At 41.1% G+C, this 14,232-nt stretch overlaps 1 protein-coding gene across 2 annotated transcripts in view; it reads left to right on the top strand.

The window, feature by feature from the left end:
• Positions 1–14,232, top strand: part of ltbp1 (latent transforming growth factor beta binding protein 1) — a 159,277-nt gene that overhangs the window by 119,178 nt on the left and 25,867 nt on the right. The window contains exons 13-19 of one of the 2 annotated variants that reach the window (XM_034682484.1): positions 159–181; positions 660–759; positions 3,807–3,893; positions 4,526–4,651; positions 5,745–5,870; positions 7,885–8,004; positions 11,389–11,511. In XM_034682484.1, the coding sequence (XP_034538375.1) occupies positions 159–181; positions 660–759; positions 3,807–3,893; positions 4,526–4,651; positions 5,745–5,870; positions 7,885–8,004; positions 11,389–11,511 (705 nt within the window). The remainder of the gene's footprint in view (positions 1–158; positions 182–659; positions 760–3,806; positions 3,894–4,525; positions 4,652–5,744; positions 5,871–7,884; positions 8,005–11,388; positions 11,512–14,232) is intronic. The other variant, XM_034682485.1, reaches the window with a different exon arrangement.

Below are 14,232 nucleotides of genomic sequence, written 5' to 3'. Positions count from 1 at the left end.
TGCTGCAGGGCAACTTTCACATCTTTGCAACAGTAAATGCCGGGATAAGAGCTGTGAAACCTTATTTATATAAAACTACCAGCTATCAGTGATAGATACAAAAAGTATATTATTATAAAATTTACATTCTAAATGTTTTTCTTCTTTTCTGGGGTCAGTAGCAACAGCTGCACCAGATCAGGTAGGTTGGTCACTTTAAAGGGTAACGATGTAGAAGCAGCTTGCATGGTCAGACGAAACTCCTGCTGAAGCTGCTGAGAAGTTGCAAAACCACCTTTGCATGAAGTCAGCAATGTTGCTGCATGAGCTGGTCAGCACTGAGCAGTGACTCAATAAATCTGCAAGGTGTATATGTTTGTTTGAGAAGTTAGAAATTAATTGTTTACTGCTCCCAGAACATCCAGAAGCTAGCCCATGCTGAACTGGCATTCATGTGTCTTTGCTTTCTGGCTTGCTCGCTGAGCTGTTCATCTTCGCTCTGATTTGAAACTGCAGCCACTTGCCATGCAAGCTGAATGCTATCAGCTTTAAGCATAATATCTGTATTGCATGACAGAAGCAGAGTCCAAAGCAGTTACCATGACATTTCCACTGAAAGAGATGTATACAGTGTGTTGACCTTGTGCCTTTGTATTACTGTCTGTGTCCTGTCATTAAAGGAGCTGGTAGTCCCTGTGGTTAGTGATAGGCCAGTTGAACCCATTCAGCCCCAGCTATCTCCGGGTATATCCACCGTCAACATCGAGGCAGCCTATCCAGGTGTCTGCTTCACTCCCCTTTAAACTTCATGGTACTGTGGGCAGATTAGGGCGAACAGACAAAAACTCAGGGAACTTTCTATACCACAGCTCTCTCTAGTTCAGCTACAGTTTTAATGTCCAGCTGTACAATTCATGCTTATGTTTCTATGCTAACATCAGCACACACACATATTCCATTGGAAACAGTGCAAAGACAGCATCTCAAATAATGAAACTGATTATTATTTTTTAATCATGGTATATTTGATGCCAGAAACACGTTTCAAAGATTTGGGACAGGGGCAAGTTTACAATTTTGCTGCATCACCTCTTCTCTTAACATCACTCATTTTTTGTTTCATGGTGCACCATATGTTTTTAAAAGGGAACAAGTCAGGACTGAAGGCAGGCCAGTTCAGCACCTGGACTCTTCTACTACAGAGCCATGCTGTTGTAATACGTGCAGAATGTTGTTTGTCATTGTCTGGATGGCAGCATACGTGATTTTTTAGCCCAGGCAGTGATTTCCACTTCAGAGTCATGTCTGTTTTAATGCAGTGATTTCCACTACAGAGTCATGTCTGTTTTAATGCAGTGATTTCCACTACAGAGTCATGTCTGTTTTAATGCAGTGCTGCCTGAGGGTCTGAAGATCAGGTCCTTCCAGTCTTGGCATTGGTCCTTGTCCCTCTTGTACAGAGGTGTCTCCAGATTGAATCTTTTAATTGTATTATGTTCTGTAGACGATTAAATCCTCTCATTCTTTGTCATGTTACTCTGAGGAACATTATTCTGAAACTGTTGAACTATTTGCTCACGCAGCCTCTCACAGAATGGTGAACCTCTTCCCATCTTTACTTCTGAGAGACTCAGCCTCTCTGTAGTGTCATTTTTATACCCAGTCGTGTGACTAACCTCTCACAAATGTACCTCATTAACTGGGAGATGTTCCTCCAGGTTTTGTCCTGGTCCCAACTTGTTAGAAATGTGTTGCTGGCATCAAATTATAAAATAAGCATACATTTTTCACGAGACAATACATTTACTAAGTTTCAACATTTGATGTGATGTCTTTGTCCTATTTCCAACTTTATAGAGGGTTTAAAATCTGTTATTATCGATATACACACAACTTTTTGGGTAGGGGTTATATGTATCCATCTTGGTGTTTGAATAAATCTGGTCATTATCATCTAACCTCTGTCATTATCAGCATGTTTCCATTCACAGCACAGACCTTTATTTAAATATTTTTAGATGCCATCAGGGAGGCCATCGAATGGCAACATCAGTTAGCTCTCATATCTGGTCTGCTGCTCACTAAGATATTGGTGACCCTTCTTCCCTCCAAAATGTAATTTGGTTACCTGGAAAATTACATTTTGTTGAAATTAAAGGATGAGGATGTGTATTTGAAATTCAACCAGTCTGTTAGCATGAAGGAGGCTGCCCTTATGAGCTATACTGCAGCCAGTCAGTAGGGGTGCGCTAAACCTTTTGCCTTCACTTTTGGGAAGCTAAGATCTTTTTGTTTAGTCTGTGATTCAAAGTTTTCATGTTGTGCAGGTAAAAATACTCTGAGACAAAATAGATGCATGCATTTAGTTTTTTAAAGTGACAGAACTTAATCCACACAGAGCTCCTCGTATAAAAACAACTTAAAGGTGACATATCATGCAAAATGGACTTTTTAATGGTTCTCTACCTGAAATATGTTTCCCTGGCATGTCTACAAACCCCCCGAGAATGAAAAAAATCCATTCTGCCCCTGTTTTGATTTCTCCACCTTTCTGTAAATGTGTCTGAAACGAGCCGTTTCAGACTTCCGTGTTTTTGTTAGGTCACAACAATATCCGGTCTGTCACGGAGTCAGAGCTCGGAGCTTGTTCAGCCCATAGACTGTATAAAATACAAATCAACTTCTCCGTTTTTCATTCCCTGCACACGTGTGTGGTAACAAGGAGCTTAGGAAAGAGGCATGCTAGTTGTAGGCTGTCTTAATAAACACAAAGGTCAGTTTTACTCCCCATTTCTGCAGATTTGAAGATCTAGTGGATGATTTTTATTTATCATGGATAAGTGCTAGTGCTAGTTAGCATAGCCACATAGCTACATGTTCATAGCTGTAGCTGTGTACGAAGACACACGTCTATATACTGACAAATAAAACAACAAGAAACACTAAATCTGTGACCAATCCTTCAGAAAGGTCCTGCTGTCTTTTTGTTAGAGGTCGGTTTTACTCCCCACGTCTGCAGATTTGAAGATCTAGTGGATGATTTTTATTTATCATGGATAAGTGCTAGCGCTAGTTAGCATAGCCACATAACTACATGTTCGTAGCTGTGTACCAAGACACACGTCTACATACTGATAAATAAAACAACAAGAAACACTAAATCTGTGACCAATCCTTCAGAAAGGTTCTGCTACAGGCGCCTCTCCGTCAGGATCAGATTCTGGATCAGATTCAGAGGGTTGAAGTGACGTGATCTCTGAGCAGCCATGTATATTCAGCCAACATGTAAACATTAGATCAACGTGCTGGAGAGCCGAGGGCACATCCACTTCCTGAGGGGGCGTGGTCAGAGAGAAAACGGAGTGTTCTGAGGAGGACTGAAGAAGAGGGCTTTTTAGGCATGCCAAAATCTGATTTCAAAGTGTTTTTTTGAGCATAAACTTTAAAGACATGTTTTGGGGACCTCTTAGACCAATATATATTGATGAAAAAAAGCGTGTTATGTCACCTTTAATAAATGATTTATGAGAGGATAGCCACTCACTACTTCTGAAGCAGAATTTAAACGAAGCTCAGCTGCCAGTATAGTTGTGTTGGAGCTTTGTGTACATAAAGTGACTTCATTGAATACAATGTGGTTTATTTTCAACATAAATAATGGGAGTACACAAAACTTTCTTTGAGATTCGTTGGACTATTTATGTTGGAAGAGTTTTGGGAAGTTAAATCAATATAATCCAGATTAAATCAATATAATCCAGATTAAATCAATATAATCCAGATTAAATCAATGTATACTACTGTGTGTTTTGTTTTTGCTTCGGTAGAGGTCATTGAGAGGACCTCGCCTCCTGCTCCAGTGGAAATCCTCCCATCCAATGCAGGCCAGGACATCGCTCCGACCCAATCAGCTGGTAGGACGGACACAGATTCTTATATGAGATGTTTGTTTGTCGTTATCTATTTAGCCTGTTCTACTAGTTTTACTCCAAGTTAGGTACAGTTGGATTACAGATGCCTTATTTTTATATTTAAAGTACTTTATTCTTGTTGGGTCCTGAGTATAAAAATAACCTACTCATAGAATGAACATTGATCATCTGTTGGTGTTCTCAGAGTTTCCAAAGTCTCCTCTGCAGTCCATTTTTAGCTCTTGCATTTGATCAGAGGGGTGGTTTTTGGAAGTAGTGTCAAGATGAGCATACATTTACGGTTTGGAATATTGCCTTAAGATTAAGAACTTTGAGGTCTTGTTCACAAATCAGGGTAAAGAGAGATCATTACACAGGAGTAGCATAGAGTCACTTATAATGTAGACACAGGTCATGTTCAGGATGATGAGGGGGGCAAAGTTTTCTTTCTGAAGATGTTTATGTAAACGATTTCTACAACACGGTCATGAACTTTGGGCTTGAGCTTTTTTTGAGCTTCTGACTGAAAGAATTCGATCACAGGTGCAGGACACCAAAAGTAGATTCCTCGTCCATGTGAAACCTCCTCTCTCTCCCCCCTTCCTTCCCTCTCTCCTTCTGTGCTGCTGTTCCAGAGGTGGATGAGTGCCAGATCAACCCTTACATTTGTGGCCAGGGAATTTGTTACAACACAGCTGAGGGATACACCTGCCACTGCCATGAGGGGTACCGCCTGGATGACGCCCAAACCACCTGTGTTGGTGAGTGGTCCAAGGGTCGAAGGTCAATGTGTGCATATTCATGTCAGCAGGTTGGCCACAGTGATGAATGCAGTTTGATTTCAGACTTAGAGCAGCATCAGGGTTCTCTACTTTGTAAGGGAAATGTGCAGACACACTTTTAGGGTCAGGAAAAAAAAACATGCTGCGTCACATTATCAGGATTTGTACTCTTTTTCCTGCAGCTACCTGCCTGCATTAAACACTGCAGAAACTTATTCATCTATTTTTTATCAAAAAGTCTTGCCATACTTAAATTAAGTTTAATTCACCTGACAAGTCCAGAAATAAATATTATTTTAGCATATTAAAGTCTGAAAAAAGGGCTGTTTTTGAATGAGTATAGGTGATCTGATTTTGGTATGAGCTGGCTTATTTCTATGTTTTTGTTGAAGACATATAATCTGACACAACGTAAGGATTTGAATTGACTTCATAAGTTGAAAATAATATAAAACAAGTTTTCTGAAAGCAGCTAAACACTGTGAGCGGTATTAGCTTTACTGACATATAATTTGAGGTAAAAGCCACCAGTGGAACACATGCCCCCAAAAGTTGGATCAGATGTTTGTGCAGAACAAGAAGAACTTCTCTGAAGTCAGAAAAACAGTTCACTGACTTTAACCGACCTTAAAGACTTTTGTATGATTCACATTTTATCTTTTAAGTCAAATGATACACAAAAAATCAAGTCATGAATGAGGTAAGGAGCTCAGCCTTTATGCTGTGAAGTGTGCATGCACAGCTGGTACAGGACTGAGCCCCTTTAACCTGCTGTAGCTGGAGGAGGCCTGAAAACCTGCTCTGTGTCTGCTCGCAGTGAGCATTATTCAAAGGAAGTAGGGGGGGGTACTGATCAGAATCCAGGACACACACATGATCCTGGATCAAATCTTGACACCTGGTTGTGGATGAGTAGAGTCATTTCAGACGAGCATCACTGAGCTGGCATGTGTCAGCATGACAAATGGTTTCATTTTGACATGACAAATATGGAAGTTGGTACCTCAAGCTACTGATGTCGGAACTGATGTTGTTCTTGGCTTTGTGTGTGTGTGTGTGTCTGTGTGTTCAGATGTGGATGAGTGTTTGGAAAGCACATCTTATTGCTTTGGCGGTCGCTGCACCAACACAGAGGGAAGCTTCCTATGCGTGTGTCCGCAGGGATTCCTGGTCGATGAAGAGGGGACCAGTTGTGTGGGTAAGTACTGACTGTTTGTGCTGCCAAAATATACTTTAGTTCTACTTTGAAATACACTCAAAAAAGGACTTTTGAATATTCTTACTAAAATGAAAACATATCTGACTCATGAACAATCTGAGCTCTAGAAGCTCTTCTCCTGGATCAGATGACATAAGCCAATTAACAACTATTAACTTGTTGCCAAAGTGGTTCACAAGCTCTCCATCCCTGGACCGTGTTTGGTTTATACTGACCTCTGCAGACGGAGAACACCCCACAAGAGCTGCAGTTTTAGAAATGATTTGCGGTTGTCTAACCATCACAATTTTGCCAATTTGTTTTGCTTCCAACACATCAAATTTGAGGACACAGTGTTCACTCTATGCCTAACATGAAAATTAGCAGTTTTGTGATGTTTGGGCACACATTGGTTTAGTTTGATTTGAGTAAAACATCATGCTCAGGGTTTTAAGAAGAACAGTGCATGCACACAGATGCTCCTGGCTGTAAGTCCTGTGATTTTCTCACCAGTGCATCGACCCTCAACACCAACACAAGCAGCCTTAACACCACAGCACATACAGTAACTATAGACGAGCGTATACAGCCAAGAGGAGAGGTACCTGCAGGGTCATGTTTTGACGTCTTGGGCCTCTATCCATGGTGTTGTATTTGACTGACTGAGATTAAGACGTGCTTCCCCAACAGACTTACCTACAGTTTCTGACTGATATCCCTTTTCCACCAAGGCAGTTTCAGGGCTGGTTTGGAGCCAGTGCTCAATTGAGAACCATTTTTTTGTGTTTGAGAGAACCGACTCATGGCCAGGAAAACAGGTTCCAGAGCAGTACTTACTCTTTGCTGGTCTAGAATCGCGAACCACACAGGGGTGAGGGGCGAGGGGAGAAGTAGCCGTCCATGTAAAGCACGACGAGTAGCACAGAAGTGTTGGTAATGTTGGATAAGTTCTCTTCGGGACCTCATGTGATTACCAAAAGCCAGGAGCATCACCAGCAAGCATGCTACGCTAGCGCTGCTGGGAAAAGCGATCATGTAGAAGTGACGTCATGACGTGGGTCTTCCACGGGCTCGAGCAGGTGGAAAAACAAACTGGTGCCGAGTTGTTTCGGAAGTTCATCCAGCTCCGAACCAGCTCGAACACCAGCCCGGATAGGCTCTAGTTGTTGAGTTGCTGTTCAGCTTTTTAAAGGGACTGCTGGATGGACGAGTTGTCTGATTCAGTCTTCTGCTGTAATAATGGAAAAATGTACCAACGCTCACACATGCACATTTCCTATTAAAACGAAGTGCAGCCTCAACCTTTAGGCACTCGACATGCCATGCAGAGCCACAGCCTCTGGTCAGCTCTTGGTCAAACACGAGCTCTGCACTCTAACAAGTGCATACTAATGGAGTTATAAGTCAGTGGAATTTTGGACGCGACCGGTGACCACACTGTTACCAGCGTCTGCACCACCCTCTTCCCTGCTTCATCCCACTTATTGGGATATAAATATGAGGCACTCTGTCATTACGTGGTTTCCTGCCATTTCAACACAGCTCTCCCCACCCACCAAAATGATACTGAATTAAGGTTGTGAGGGCAAACCGGCCTGATGGTTATTTCCCCAGAGCTGCAATAAAATTTCTTCTCCTCAGCTGCAGAGGATGACGGATCAGATCATGACTTCTGTGAGAGGTTTATATGGATGAGGATATGCAACCAAGATATCTATTAATAAGATCAATATGAAAACAGGCTCAGGAGAAGGCGTTCAGACATGTTTTAAATCCTCAAAGAGACTCATTCCTCTGCGGTGTAGAGCCAGGCTCTGTGAGTTTTCAGTCTTACACTTCAGACTCCTGAACTTCTCCTCACTGGGGCTTCTATTCCTCAGAGTTAAGCACTTCAAGAGTGAAAACCAATGCATCAATTGTGTTCAGTTTCAGATTTGAATTTCTTGAGTCTTATCAACTTCTGGAACTTCATGGTGGGATCATATTTGACAGCTTTCTCTCTGTCTTTTCACAGATATGGATGAATGTGAAGACAGGATGGTGTGTCCCTCTGGTATCTGCTTCAACGTGCCAGGTAGTTACAACTGTGGACCCTGTCCTGATGGCTTCTTGGCACAAGGAGGCCAGTGTGTAGGTATGTCTAAACTTTACTACATGTTTATTTGATCTCAATTTATGATCCCAAAGACTGTAGGTCAGTAAATGTCTGTAAAGTCACTATCTTCTGCTGACTGAGGGGACTGAGCCCGTGGTTTACTGATGAAAGCTACACACAGGTAGTCAACTTGACATACTTGGGAAAATTCACAAGTTTGTTGACCTCTGACAATGAAACTTAAAACAACCAGTGCAAATCCAAAAGAAAGATAACAAATTAGACGTACAGACGAAGACAAACAGTCGAATCCCAGAGGAAGGGCTCTGTTATTATGTGTCCAAAAGCACACGTCATGACAGCTTATCGCTGTGTGAGTCTCCAAAAACAACAAAGCTGAGAGATCTTTGAGGGCGCTGCTTTTAAAGCTCCTTATGTTGAAGAAGTGTGTCTTTTTTTAAGGAAGAAAATAAGCAGTGATGTCAAATAAGCTCAACATGTTTTTCAGAGTCCATCAGTGACACTTCAAACCTACTTTACCTTCATCTGACTCCTCCCACCATACGCTCAATCTTCAGTTTATAACATAACCATGCAACATGTTGACTAAACCTCTGCTTTAATTACATCATTCACTTGCAGTTGGACCGTTAAAGGAGGAGTCTGTATTTTTAAAAGCAGGGTTGTATGAGGTATACTGTATGTCAAAAGGAAGTGTTTTAACTTCAGGGGATTCAAGTTGGTGCATCTCAGTTTGACAGCGCTCTAAGTAGAAAACACTACACATTATTCAGCTGACAGTGCAGGCTGTAGAGTTGTTATTTTTAAACTTCATCAGAAATACTATCTACTCATTCTTTTGCTGAGAATTCAACTCACCTTGAGTACCTGATTGAAAAATGGACTGTGCAGCTTTTTGCGCCGTAAAAAAACGTGTGCAAATGAAACATCATCAAAAAGACATTGTCTAATTCACAAAGCATGCACAAAGGGTTAAATTCTCCTCAAACTACACTGCAGATGCATTCAGTTTGAGCAAAATAGGCGAGTTCATTCCAGAAAGTAAGCTGATTGTAAACTATGAAGTTTGAATCCATCTGTCATGAACTGACTCCACAGTAAACGGGCTAGGACTCTCCGTCTTCATAAATCTCATAATGTATGTGGATAGGATTTAGTGTTGTCAGGATGAGAGGGTACAGTGCAGCTCTGCTCAGCAGTGTGTTTTTTGACTGAGATGAGCTGTCAGCATCTCCACACACTGCTGAGCAGAGCTGAGACAAAAGCAAAAGACAGGCTAAACTGCACAGAGCTGCAGAACTCTGTGGGCGTTTTAGCACAATTGTTTTGTGAATTACACCTTCAGACGGAGTAGATAATGGTATCAAAAGATGCACAATTCTTGGTTCTATTAGCAGCATCCATCCTCAATGAATTTCCTCCTGAGTTTAACTTGAGACTTAAAATCACTCTTTTTATAATGGCTCTTTAGAGGCAGTCTCTAATCTCCATTATTTGGACTTTTAAATGAAGGAGTCTTTCTCGGGATAGTTAGATGATATCCTAGCCTCATGGTGCGTAATGTCTGGCCATCAATATGTACAGAATTTAGCTCTGAAAACATACACAGAATAAAATACCACACTAATCAGGCAATAAAACCAGCGAGCCACTCCAGGAAACACACAGTATCAGCCCACGTTTTCCTGGAAACCCAAGGTGTGCCCGTCTATCCTCTTTCAGTAGTCTGCTGCTCCTGTGTCCCATGTGACACAGGGTTAGCTGTGAGGTTTGGACTGCTCTCACTCCGTGCAGGGAGAGCCAAACCGCAGAGGGGTGGCAGTGATTGGTGGTGGTGCTGAAAGGAAATAATTAGCCCATGCAACAAAGTCCTTTATAGAAGTTAATAACCCGGCTCACAGATGTTTGCATGACATTGCCAAGCACAGGGAGTGTCGCATCTCTTAGACAAGTGTGTGTGCGTGTGTGTGTGTGTATGTGTGTGTGTGTGTGTGTGTGTGTGTGTGTGTGAGGCATAGAATCAGTCAGGATGTTGGGGAGGTGGGGTACAATTGTTCAACATAAAAATAACAAGATAACTGCTGCTAACGCCTCAGAGCTTGAGTAAAACGCCTGGGTGGAAAATGTTAGAAGTGGAAAGTTCACACATTTGTGGAAACAGGATGGAAGGGCCATTCAAGGTGTCAGAAGAGGAGAGGTTATTTTAGTACAGGTACCCAAAACTCTTCTGATATATAGCAACAAAGTATTTCTATTACTGTTCTTCAAACTACGTTTCATTTCCACAACCAGTAGAAATGACTTTGGCCCTTCCTATGTCCACAACAGTGCTGTAACGCTGTTATCACACCTTTGTACTTTGGTACTGATCACCTAACAGTGTTATGTTGGGGTCCCAGAGTGTGATCACATTGCTTCAGAGCACTGCAGAAACACAGAAGGTGAACGTATCTCTGTAGCGTCTCTGATACCTCAGACGCAGGCATAGCGGTGCAACGCCTTGGTCCCACCATCAGGTTCTGTGTCCCTCATATTTAGGGCGAGACAGAGGGGTGTAAAAAAACTGGCAGTATGAAAAGCTTAAGGTAATCCCAGGGCTTGTATTGGTGCTGCTAACATCAGACTGATCCATTCTGAGCTGCAATGATTTAACTGTTGGTCAGAAGTTGTGGCGGTCAGAATGAACCTTTGCCTATAAATATGAAGTGTGTAATAGCTGCAAACATCATGTGCCATTAAAAGGAGTTGTTGCCTCATAAACATGCATTAGTTCTGGACGGGGTTCGCACGGATGGATTTACCATTCAAAGCCTTTTTGGCTCATTTTATTTCAGGACTTTTTCATTCTGCCCGGTTCTCTGAAACTGAATCACATCACTTCCTTGGTCGTAAATGTTCAGGCCTCACACTTCACAACAGAGCTTCAGTGGAGCTGTTTGAGCTCATGGCTCTGGATCAACAAATAATGAAGTTTACTTTATCAGCTGTTCATGTTTCCACAGAAACAAAGTTTAATTATCAAAGTTTAATAATTACACGCTACAAAATTCTGCCATTGTATATTAATATAATATTGACCAATTATAATATGCCACTCCAATTACTCGGCCTGTGTTTACCTGAAGTGTTGAGCCCTCCAGCTTTAATTAGAGCAGCTCTCCACCATGTGTGCCACTCAGACTATAAATCACAGGACTCACTGTTTCCACAGTGGACAAGGAGACATTTAAAGTGTTATACAAGCAGCGTGTTCATTAATGTTTACAAAAGGTCTTTACAGCAATTAGCCTCAAGATTTATTTAATATACTCCAGACATTGTTTAGAAACTGAAGTGATGGTCAGAGTGTAGCTTTGCTGCTGTTTATATGATGAAGCTGGTATTTTGTGTGTGTTGTTGCAGATATAGATGAGTGCCAGGACCAGAGCGTCTGCACCAGAGGCCACTGCCAGAACACCGAGGGCTCCTTTATCTGTCACTGTGGGCCGGGCTTCAGAGTGTCCCGGACTGGAGACAACTGTGATGGTATGATTTGCTTTTTAACATCAGCTCTGTACATGTATTAATGCCTGTACATGTTCAACAGGGACAATATAAACAACAGTAACAACAAAAATAACAATCTTAAAAATACAACATGGGTCATAATATTAATAAAGTGTTTTAAAGGTGACATATCACGCTTTTTTCATCAATATATATTGGTCTAAGAGGTCCCCAAAACATGTCTTTAAAGTTTATGCTCAATAAAAAACTTTGAAATCAGATTTTGGCATGCCTGTAAATCCCTCTTCTTCAGCAGACCTCAGAACACTCTGTTTTCTCTCTGACCACGCCCCCTCGGGAAGTGGATGTGGCCTCGGCTCTCCAGCTTGTTGATCTAATGTTTACATGTTGGCTGACTATACACGGCTACTCAGAGATCACGTTACTTCAGCCCTCTGAATCTGATCCAGAATCTGATCCTGACGGAGAAGCGCCTGTAGCAGGACCTTTCTGAAGGATTGGTCACAGATTTAGTGTTTCTTGTTGTTTTATTTATCAGTATGTCGACGTGTGTCTTGGTACACAGCTACTAACATGTAGCTATGTGGCTATGCTAACTAGCGCTAGCACTTATCCATGATAAATAAAAATCATCCACTAGATCTTCAAATATGCAGACGTGGGGAGTAAAACCGACCTTTGTGTTTATTAAGACAGCCTACAACTAGCATGCCTCCCTCCTAAGCTCCTTGTTAGCACACATTTGTGCAGGTAATGAAAAACGGAGGAGGGATTCAGTATTATTTTATACAGTCTATGGGCTGAACAAGCTCCGAGCTCTGACTCCGTTACAGGCCGGATATTGTTGTTACGTAACAAAAACACGGAAGTCTGAAACGGCTCGTTTCACACACATTTACAGAAAGGTGGAGAAATCAAAACAGGGGCAGAATGGATTTTATTCATTCTCGGGGGGTTTGTAGACATGCCAGGGAAACATATTTCAGGTAGAGAACCATTAAAAAGTCCATTTTGCATGCTATGTCACCTTTAAAGATAAACATATAAACAGAAAACAATTCATAACCAACACAAACACAAAACGATTACAATAGCCACAATATCACAACAACAGGAAAATGATATCAGTATAACATCTATAATAAGAAAATTAAAACTACTGTGTTCATCCAAATATAAGATTTTTGATGGCCAATATTCATTCAAAAAGTATACTGTAAGGGAAGTGAGAGCATCCTTCATGACTGAGGCTTAAACTTAAACATAAGAAAATAAATTACATTATTCAAACAGAGGTGTTTCACATATTCTGCAAAATGTACCACCTTCAGTCAAACACTGGTCAACGTTTAGCAGGTAATTGTGACAAAGCTTCATTTAAGAGGCAGAAACCTTGAGCAGGACCAGATTCATTGTGTTCAGACATCTGCAGAGACTGGGTGGGTCAAGGAAGTGGACTTAAGCTAGATTAAAGAAAGAGAGGGATGAATAGACACAAACAGAGAAAAAAAACAGATAATATACTTGATATGTGATATATTAGTAACCCCCTTCAGTCTAATATATTGTCTGTGAACACCAGCAAAAAGGCACATTCTACTTTTATTATTGTTGCAACTGTAAATTAAATCAAGTTCTTTATTAAACTAAATGATGATTATTATGAATTACAGCAACAACCCTGAAATGTCTTCAGATTAGTATGTTTTAAATAATAACCCCCCTCTCAGATAGTCTGTTATTGCTGCCCTCTGATGTCAGGGTTTGTTGCTGGTGTTTAAGCAGGATAACAAGTCTGTGAGATACAGTAGATCAGTTTTATGGCTTCAATTAGTTGCCGATGGAAGACATGGATTTTAATTAACCAAGGACACAGTGTTACAGTCATCAATCACTTCACCATGTTCAGACACAGTACAGAGAGGAGGAGGGGGAAACATCAGGCTGCCTGACTTCAACATTTTGAAATTATGTTTCTCCTAATGGCCACCAGGGGGCAGACAGCTAACGAACAGCACCTAATCAAGCTTATAGCCGTGTGTTTTTTTGGTATAATCACTGGACCCAAACAAACTGTTTGGACTGAGTTTATTTAGCTCTTCCTGAAAGCTCAAAGCGCTTTTAAAATACATCTCACATGGCTGTTGGAGGCATATTGTAAAGCTATTGTACTGTCAGAGATTTGTCAGATAGAAAGACAGAAAGTTAGCTTTCACAACCTTTATTGAAACTCAGCACAGGACACATGAACTGGGGCAAATAAGCAAAGTGGTTTTGAAATGCAACAGTCTCCTCAGTTATGGTCAAAACTGAAGAAAACATACAGGTCAACATAAAAAAGACATTTCACTGCAAAAGCAACAACATCCTTCTGACATTAACAAATAAATAAATAAATAAGAGTCGTGTGTTAAAGTAAGAGATAATGTTTGGTGAGTGGGTGGTTATGTGGAATAGAATCCTGACAGGGTGAGTCAAGACTCAGGGGATGACTGCAGCTTATTACACCTCTGGATACCAACTAAAGATACAAACAAGTTGATGCTATGTATTTATTGAAAGATGATTTAATTGCAGTGTTTCACCTTGAAGTATTTTAGGCACATGGCAAGAGGACAGAGGTTTTCCCCACAGATCTTAACATTCTTGTTTCTTTATTTCACACACAACACACAACCTCTGGTTGGTAATTTCCATGTAAAGGTCAATTAAAACAAGCAGAGTATTAATGTTGTGTTT

The sequence above is a fragment of the Notolabrus celidotus genome, chromosome 4 (genome assembly GCF_009762535.1).
Source record: "Notolabrus celidotus isolate fNotCel1 chromosome 4, fNotCel1.pri, whole genome shotgun sequence".
NCBI classification, from domain to species: domain Eukaryota; kingdom Metazoa; phylum Chordata; class Actinopteri; order Labriformes; family Labridae; genus Notolabrus; species Notolabrus celidotus.
The sequence above is the reverse complement of the archived record's forward strand: the minus strand, read 5'-3'. Positions and strand labels throughout refer to the sequence as shown.